This window comes from Papaver somniferum, chromosome 1, assembly GCF_003573695.1.
Source record: "Papaver somniferum cultivar HN1 chromosome 1, ASM357369v1, whole genome shotgun sequence".
Taxonomy (NCBI): domain Eukaryota; kingdom Viridiplantae; phylum Streptophyta; class Magnoliopsida; order Ranunculales; family Papaveraceae; genus Papaver; species Papaver somniferum.
The window spans coordinates 224,483,940-224,493,670 of NC_039358.1; the positions used below are offsets into that span (position 1 = coordinate 224,483,940).

The 9,731-nt window shown below is 36.2% G+C and overlaps 1 protein-coding gene across 1 annotated transcript; it reads right to left on the reverse strand.

The window, feature by feature from the left end:
* Positions 1–6,623: 6,623 nt before the first annotated feature.
* Positions 6,624–8,937, reverse strand: LOC113361587. The gene is made up of 5 exons (XM_026604785.1): positions 8,748–8,937; positions 8,644–8,661; positions 8,184–8,372; positions 7,301–7,836; positions 6,624–7,214 (listed from the first exon to the last, which is right to left on the reverse strand). The coding sequence occupies exons 1-5, from the start codon at positions 8,935–8,937 to the stop codon at positions 6,624–6,626; spliced, it is 1,524 nt and encodes a 507-aa protein (XP_026460570.1).
* Between the last annotated feature and the right edge of the window lie 794 nt (positions 8,938–9,731).

A 9,731-nucleotide genomic window follows, 5' to 3' on the forward strand; every position in this document is an offset into this window, starting at 1 on the left:
CCTCTGTGAACACCTACACACTCTAGACTCCTTAATGAGCTGGTTATGGACTTTCATTGTTAAAGATATGTATTCCAGACACCCTAAATCCCATAACCAACCAAACATCTACATAATTGTGGGTACTCTCTACTTGGCAACACCAAAGCCTAGCATTGGCGTTCCTGCGGGCAGGGTGCTTAACAATCCCTTTTGCTCATCATAGTTACATATGCTTTCTAGCATGGCACCCCTTAATAATACTTCTAAAGCAACCTTCAAATTAAAACCATAATCTAGTCTGCCGCTCAAATCTCGACAAATACAAAACAGAGATACAAGGCATGGAAAAATTTAAAAGATGTTGTTAAAACCCTAAGCATACCAAGTCTTTTTCATACCATGTTCCTTTTTCTGAGGCTAGTTTCTAATAAAAATTAGAACAAAATTCTGAATCCTCTCTAATCCAAATCTTTGCATACCAAATTCGTTCTTAGCAATTAAAAGTAAAACCAAAAACCCTTAATCAGGGAAATCAAATTGCAAAGGTGGATAAGAAATTGACACGCAGAGAAGGAGGTTGGGAGAGAACATACCTTTGCGCAGAGATCGTTGCTGGGAGGAATTTTCTGTTTAAGGATGGATTTTTGAGATTTCTTTTTAACTCTACAAGATTGGGAAGATCACCCTATGGTTCAATTATTTCAAAAAAATCAAAAATCAAAAATCAAACACTAAGAAACAAAAAAAGGATTTTGGGGATGAAAATAGCTCTCTGCCCTAACAAGAAACAAACCCAAATCTAAATCTACGAATTTATACACAATACAAATTTAGAATAATCGAACTTTACCCAATACAGTAAACAGAGAACCCCTTGTAATCATCCATCGTTCTGCTGTTCAGAGAAGAGAAAGACTCCTACGAACTCAAATTTCATCGTTCTGTTCTTCGTTTTCTCCGTCCAGTAATGGGGTTTGGTTTATGCGCGCGTGTGAATCACATGAAGTAGCACAATTTTTTTTTTTCTTTTTTATTAATTATAGAAACTCATTATTGTTGTAACATTAATATTAAATCAATTTAGTGGATCATGGAAGCTTGTTTACAAACTGTACATATCGTGTGTACACGTAGGTCCTCTATAGTTTGGTAACAATTCATAAGTAAAATTAAAAAGAGAATAGGAGGCACGTAAGAGTCTCACCAAAATCTGGATTCTTCCCGACGGTTAGTGGTGTTTCATCCATAATGTCCCATTTACATAATAATTATACCGATTTACTAATTTACATAATAACTATATTGATTTATTAATTTTTTATAAATAGTTATAGCAGCACACGTGTGGCAAAAAAAGAATCAAAATTCTATTAATTATTTTATTTGTATGCATTGCCACACCGATGTGGCATAAAATAGACTTGTTGCAGCAGTTAAAAGTTATATGTGGCAAAAAGTTAGTTTTTTTCCTCGACTATTTGTGGGTGTTGCAAAAGGTCCCACTTAATGCCACATCTTTAGTGTGGTGAGGTTAAAACCTACCTATTGCCTCACTCTTTGTTGATGTGTGGCGAAGTGGTGTAGCAATAGACTCACTTTCTTGTAGTGTTCACTCCCAATGCACCACTTTTGACATCCTATATGTACCAACTAACAAATGGTAATTTCACTTTAATGAACCGGAGATGTTCATTACTGCAGAACTGATTGTGAATGTGTTGAGCTTTTTTTTTTTTTTCCTGATTGAGAAGAATGTAACTATCGATTATCTATTGAGTAGATTTCTGTTTGTTGCAGGATATGTGATATGGAAAGGTGCAGGAAGGGTTAGTTTCCAGATATTAACAGATGATAAAATAGCACTCAAACGCCGCAGGCCACTGATTGTAGTTAACAGATGATAAACAGAGACACCATTTACTGTAGAGAGTGTATGAACCTAAATTTTTTGCTTGTTTTTTGAGAAGGGGAGGTCTCTTTTGTAAACAAATAACATGGTTTTTGAGTATCTATAGAAAAATAATCTTCTATGATTCTCTATTCTGTGGATGTATGGCATTCTATTTGTCTCTGTTTTGTGGATGTATGGCATCTAATCCTGGTATGTGAATGTACGAGGGATGGCATTCTGCCAATTAAAGCAGGGAAATGGAGCTTCAGTAATATTCAGATATTAGGGACGGTTGATTAACCGTCCCCATTGTTCCAGTTTATACTAGGGACGGTATTGTTAAACCATCCCTATGATGCACTAGGGGCGTTTTAACTTGTTTTTCCGGCCGTTTCAAAACCGTCCCTAGAAGATGAAGCCCGTCCCTAAAAGTATTTGTGGCGGCCAAGAAAAAACGTCACTAGAAGATGAAGCCGTCCCTATTAGTACTACTGACGGCCACTCAGAACCGTTCCTAGAAGGCAAATCCGTCCCTAATAGTATCAGTGACGGTGGATCTGGGGACGCATCAACAAATGTCCCTAATATTTTTTTGGGACGACTTTCGGATTGTTGGGACGTTTTTCTGACCGTCCCTAAAGGCCTTCTGTTTTGTAGTACCTGTATTCTGCCGCTAAGTGCAACAAATTCATTTCGGCTTCTTCATCACAAACTCCAATTGATTCTGGATATGCTTTAATTATTTCTCTAAACATCTCTACAATATCCAACTTGGTGGCCAAAATAATTGGCCTCTCTCTAACTTTGTAAGTTATAACCCTTGTTGTTATTGTTGACAAAGGATGTCGGTTTTCATGGTTTTTATATTATGGGAGCCATCCCATCCATGGGGAGGGTCATAGCTCATTGACGATAATCTTTTTCAAGTAACTTCCTAAGGAGTTGTATTCCATAAGTGTGCCGCTGTTGTAGGGGCAAAATATCGCACCTCTTATTTTTATGCGAAGTTGTCACTTCATTACCAAGCGAAGTCGATCACACAAAGGATACCAAAGATGGCATCATTGAAGCAAGTTACCATTATACGATCGCGTACACATTACCGAAACCAAGTTTCCTTCACTTCTAAGGTAAGGAAACAATTGTAATTTCCACCTGATGACCCTAGTACTTAAGGAAAAAGACAAAGAAAGAGAAAACAAAATTTGTATTATTATTATCTCCTTCTTCTTCCTCCAACCTAGATCTAGAGCTTTACCAAGAACCCATTAATGGAGATTCTAAATGTAATACTAGTGTAACCTCAACAATCACAGTGAAGAACCATGGATGTAGATCACATTGATCGAACCATGTAAAAAAATCCTTGTATCCATTTACAATTTTATCACTCTTATCATCATTTTTATGTTTAGATCTAGAAAATATTCTAAGGGGTGTGTTGTAGGATTTCCTGCAACTACAACTGTTTTGCATTGTATATGAGTTTGAGGACCGGAAAACCTGCACAAGTTCAGGATGTAAAACTGTGATGAGTTCCCCTTTCTCATACTTCCCCTCAAAGTTTCTTGTTTTTTCGAGAGATGCTTACCAAGGCGAAATCAGTCAGAAAAATTTAGGGTTTTTTAAAGTTTTTTTAGTGAACTCCCCCATGACTAATTAGGATTTTCTAGAGATTTTGAGAGACTTCTTAAAAAGATTTTTAGTGAACTCTCCTACCACTAAGAAAGATTTTAATATGTTTTGGTGAACTCTTCCCCGACTAACAGGAGCTTGTGATTCAGTTTGAGCGTAATATATAGAATTATCACATTTTTGCACTGTCTGGCCAGAAAGAATTCTCTAAATGTAAAGAAAAAAACATGTCAAATAAAGACAACGTTGTGGGAGAAGTAGCCGTTGAGTAATAAATAGACTTGGCGCTTCCTAATTATGCCAGTCTTTGATTGCAACCTTCAGCCAAGAATTTTATAAAGATAGATGGCGGTGCAGATGAATGATCCAGAAATGAATCCACCATGCTATCTAAACATACATAATTAATTAACTCTACTTGCTATGAGTATTTTGTAAGTACGGGTGAGAATAATAGGTTTAAAAGTGATGACTTGAGGATATAATTGGATTGGATTAACGGTTTCTGGGTTCAGTAAGATTAATTAATAAGTTTTTTTTGGGTATTATTCATTTGCAGTAGAACGGTTTTGGGAACGGTAATTTGACCTCGTATGAATTAGAAAGAAACCCAGAAATACGCGCATACTATTCAGTTTAGTTTAGTATACTTACGGGGAATTGTTAGAAAAAATTATAATTATAAACAACGGAAAATGGATCATTTGTCCAAATATTTTGAAAACATGGTTCTAATGGACGAGTAAAAATTAGTATGGGTGAAATGGACACCAAAAAAATAACAAGAATGAAACTGGAATCCTGGCTTAAACTTAAAAAAGAGGAGGATGAAACTGGATGCATCCTGATGTAAATTAAAAAGAAAAAAAAGTATTTGAAAATGGATAGGATGAAACTGTTTACATCCTGGCTATTTTACATTCTCGTCCATTTAAACAGTATCAAATTTTACATGTCTTTTTTACCCAGAAATTGTTGATTTTGGTCTTTTTAACCAATTTTGTGTATAAACAATCTACCTTTTGTTTTTTATTGAAATGAAGCTTCGAGTTACTCAGTTTCCGGAACTAAGGCATTCCACTAAAGAAAAAGGAGGCTTTGAAACAGGAGTATCGAACGAATGAAGGCATTTCACAAAATAAAAATGAGGCTAGGAGCCTAGGAGTGTTAAAAAACAAGAGGCCAGGAGTATTGAAAAACAAGATGAAGAAACATGAAATATTGAAATAATTACTGGAAAATATTATATCACTTTGGCATAACAGAATGTAACAGCTTTTTGAACAAAATTGTTTTTTTTTTTCCTTTTTTCTTTTTGACGGAAAAATGTTAAAATTTTATTAAAATGGATAAAATGAAGGTAGAGCAGAAGAGGCACACTAGGTGCACAAAGGCCCAAGCAAAAGCTAGACAACAAATAACCCCAACCCCAAGGAAAATGCCTCACCCCCGTAAAAGAAAAACTCACACAAAAACAACGACAAACTACATAGCACTGACGGACTTACGGGTGGGTTAATTTTGACTTTAGCGCAAATAGCCATCACAGTCCAACAACCTAAAAAAGTGAAATGTTAGGGCCGTCCAAGACTATTAGCCCGGACTGAAAAAAGAATTAAGATTTCTTGGGTCCATCCCTGCCTATATAGAGAGGCTAACATCTATACCTTGCCTATTTTTTTTTTTTTTTTTTTTTTTTTTTTTTTTTTGCAGAAACTCTCTACCCCTGCCTAGGTTTTCATTTTGCTGCTCTCCTTTCCAACATAGCTCAGCAAGTTCTCTATCGGCTGCTGTTTTGTAGCTCTTATGTTTTTCAACAATTTAACTAAAGATGTTCCCCTGAACTCCAATCTGGTGAGTGGCAAGATGTTTCGAACCAAATTGTTATGTGCGTATCATTAAAGAGAGAAGAAGACGAGTAACAGTACAAATATAATACTCCATCCGTTCTCTTTTAATAGGCCAGTTTCTATAAATAAAAATTTCAAAAAAATAGGCCAGTTTCCTAATTGGGAAAGTCAAATGTTATTTTAATTTTTGGGAACACTTTTCTCTTAACTTCTTTTGATGACAAGTGTCATGTGGACCACTTCACTTTAATTCTTTTGCTAACAAGTGTCATGGGGACCATTTCATGTCACTTTCTTTTATTGACAAGTGTCATGAGGACCACTTTCAATGATTAATTCTCTTAATTTCCTTAAATTTCGCTAAAAACAAAACTGGCTTATTAAAAAAGAACGGAGGGAGTATATAGTACTGGAATTTAAATCTTATATCTTAGTATGTTAGAAATTCAATCGGGTGCGTATGCACCGGGTTAGAGGGTTGTATATATGAAATCCTTATCCACCATACACAATCCTATCACTTTCGGATTTCTGTTAGGCCTTATTTTCGCACTTCTCTCACTTCTCGGCTCTGTTGTTGGTCTTCTCGTCTGTCCTTTTTGGTAAGTCGCATCTTCTAGTTAGCTCTGTCTATTGTTTGATCTTTTTCGAGCATCCAGCAAGACTCAGGCCACATGGTGGTACAATACTGCCTTCATTCTTGATTGTAAAGTCAGCTCTGGATATGATCAAGAACAATGGTCCAGTAAAAGTTTACCTCTCATGTTCTTTTTTTTTTTTTTTTTTTTTTTTTTTTTTTTGAAAACTTCCCAAATTCGGGTTTCATTTCTGTTCTCAATTTCATGTTTATCTATGAAAGTTTGATTAACTCAATGTTTCTGTAGATTTTTTATGTTATTTATTAAATCTGTATTTGGAATTAATATCAATCATCTTCCACTAAAATCAGTAGTTTTAGTAAATAAATTTAATTAAAAAAAACAAGGAATTACACCCTCAGCCTAAGTAAGGGAGAGGCATCAGAAGCCAGAATTACAAGCAAACAACAAAGCAAGACTCTAAACAAATTAATGGGCTTTTTAGCAAGATTATCAGCTTAAAATGAAATAGGTTCTCTCACTTTGACTGATTTCCATCCTGCTAGAGGAACCCATGGAGCTTTATTCTCTTATGAAAACTTTACAAAAAAATATGAGATAGTAGCCTGCTGACATTATTCCAGTTAAACTGCAGAAAGATGGTTCTCCCTTCAATATTGTTGGTTGCTAAATGAAGAGAATGTCGATCAAGTAACGGATAAAGCACCCGACGATGTCCACGTACAAATCAGCAGAAAAGAAAAGCCCCAGTAAACCTAATCCCGTGTCAATGTTAAACCAGACCATAGAGCCTGTCCAACCAGTAATAAGCATATACGCTTGGAAGAACGCACAAGTAGTGAAAGTAAATGATTGGAACAAAGCAGTTACAGCAAACACGAACCTTAAAGGCAATCGCAAAAAGAAGTCATGTTCGTTAAAGGGAGCAGCATGGATGGTGAGAAATAGACCCAAAGATATGATAGAAAAGAACAACGAATAACCTACGTAATGAAGAAACAATACAAAGTCTTGGTTCTTGAGTAGGATTGGACGACCTGATGTTGAGTCGTTTCCCCCAGGTACAGCGAATGCGGATGCAAACATCACAGTAGCTAATAGAGCTGATATGAACATATAATTCTCTGATCCTTCTTTGAACCATTTCTCACCTTCTTTTCTAAGATGTTTATGAGTTTCAGTGAACACTTGGTGAGCATACTGGTTATTGCAGTTCTTCATTGTTAGCATATGAGGTGGAAGCATACGTTTTACCCGCTGCATATAACCAACAACAACAATTATTTGTATATATTCGAGTGTTATATCTATATATGTGTCATTAGCATTATATGTTAACATACCTGAAACCAAACACACTCCCACTGCATCCATTGTGCAGCTCCGCGAATGTGCCATGGTTTAAGTTTTCCAAGCTTAGCAGCAGCATGAAGTGGGGTGTTACCATCTCTATCTATCCCAATGACCAACATGTCTAAGTTCCTCTTTGAATTAGTTGATGATGACTTCAAGAGTTCTAATATGGACTCATGTCTGAATTCCGCAGCTAAGTGCAACAAATTTCTTCCAGCTTCTTCATCACGGAATCGAATTGATTCCGGATATACCTCAATTATTTCTTTGAACATCTCTGCTATACCCAACTTAGTTGCCAAGATAATTGGCCTCTCTTTAACTCGGTAGGTGTTAACCTTTGTTGTTATTGGCAATGAATGTTGGTTTTCGAAGTTATTGTATATGTCATCCCGTCCATGGGGAATGTTGGCCCCATAATTCATCGTCCACTGACCACAATCTTTTTCAAGTAACATCCTAAGGAGTTGTATTGCATAACCATGTTTCAGTTTTGCATTGTAAATGAGTTTGAGGACTGGAAAACCTGCATGAGTTAAGGATGTAGTAGATAATCAAATTCACATTGCTGGAGATTTGAAAAAATACTGAAATTCAAGGATGCAATTGTTGACCCTCGTTAACTAGCTTATTTATGTTATCTGAATTTCTACCTTTACATACCGTCTGAAGTAAAGCTTGAATTTCCCCTTAAATGAGGAATCTGGCCGCGGCTTTATATAAGTAGCTGCTTTATGCGTCTCATAACTCTCGATTGAGATAACTGAAATACGTAAATGAATGATAAGAAAGAAGTAGTATGCGATATGAGGCATATTTCATTAGAACCTCGATCTTTATATGTAATGGTAAAAGTGTGTAAATGGGACTTACATGAGTATATAATAGCTGCAACCTTTTCGACCAAAACAAATGGTGTGGCCCCAAGGTATTGCTGAGCATACTTGGTTCCACTCTTGAAAGAAGAAGGTGATAGCGCTAAAATATGTGAAGCCGTGGCGTCATCACCATTTCTATAAGAAGCAAGCTCAGGGTAAATCTCCATGATCTCTATTGCCACATCTGATATTATATAAGATATGCATGTAATCTAAAAATAAATAATAAATAAAAATAAATAAATAAATAAATAAATAAGAAGAAACAATCTGGTTAACTGAGGACCCGATTTGCATCTATTCCTTTACTAGACAGGCTATTTAGTAATAATAAGTCCGGCTTCATTTGGAATGGGTCTGGCAAATAAAACTGCTACTAATCATGGGTACTACTGATGCTCAAGGTCTTGCTACAAATCAATACTGTGTAGGATGATACAGAGTTCTCAAATTACCTCCAATAATATAATATACTAAAATTTAAAGTAAAAAAAGTTCAATTATTCTCAACAATATCCAGTACCAAGAACTACCTATATGAGCTTATAGTGTTTGTTACCGTAAGCTTTGGAAAGAACAGCAGCGTGAAGAATTGTTGAGCCATCAGTCCTAAGAACAGCAGCGGGAAGAGTTGTTGAGCCATCAATCTTTATTGTTAATGGACTAACCATTGGAGTGGATATGCTTGTGATTTCTCTGCTACTAGCTTTTGTATTTAGAAATAACAACATATCTTTGTGTCCATACATTGCTGCCCAGTATATAGATGTCTCACCATTTAAGTTGGGAACTGATATCAGCACTTGATCTCCTCCACCATCTAATTCTTTCTGCAAGATTAACATAGCCATCTCCACAATTCCCGTCCTGGCTGCCTCATGCAATACTGTGTTCCCCTCCTTATCAGTCACCGATAATAACACTTTCGCCGCTGGCATTATCCTCAACAGCTGTTTCATGACATCAGTTCGGCGGCATTGTGCACACATGTGAAGAATGGTTTCCCCTGTAGCATTACTAACTAGATCCTTTGTGTTGTCATCTTCGATGTCGATATTATTACTTACTAGAATGTTGCTGTTGTCATCTTCGATATCAACATTATTACATGATGGTTCCACTTGCTGCGAGTTGTAAAAGTTTACGATATCATTCCATTCCCCTCTTAGTGCTGCCCTCATCACATCGAAGGGCCCGTTAGAGGCTGCAGCATTATCCATCATTTGGAGGCTTGTTTTGATATGTTTCTCTATTTTTGGTATGTTATGTCTGCTGATGACAAACAGACTTGACCTGTCTCCTAATTTAGAGGTGGGCATATATAATTAATATTGGATAAAGGACCTTGCTTTTATTTTGATTATTATTATTTGCGTGCCATCTGGGCAAATGCTACCTAAAGGGCATACGTAGGGTAGTATCAAAAACCACCTGATCATGAAATACGGAGACATGCCTCACATGACAATAGAATCCAAATGCTGCCTTTTCTTTATTTTTGGTATATGAAACGCTTATTCTAAAGCACTTCTGTCTACCAAAG

What these genes read in the sequence shown, in the direction of transcription:
- LOC113361587 (XM_026604785.1), bottom strand. Translation starts at nt 8,937, where the DNA reads ATGTATGGACACAAAGATATGTTGTTATTTCTAAATACAAAAGCTAGT. An exon ending in TGCAGCTATTATATACTCAT is followed by an intron (nt 7,837 to 8,183) that starts GTAAGTCCCATT and finishes TAACTCATGCAG; the next exon opens with GTTTTCCAGTCCTCAAACTC. An exon ending in GGGAGTGTGTTTGGTTTCAG is followed by an intron (nt 7,215 to 7,300) that starts GTATGTTAACAT and finishes GGTTATATGCAG; the next exon opens with CGGGTAAAACGTATGCTTCC.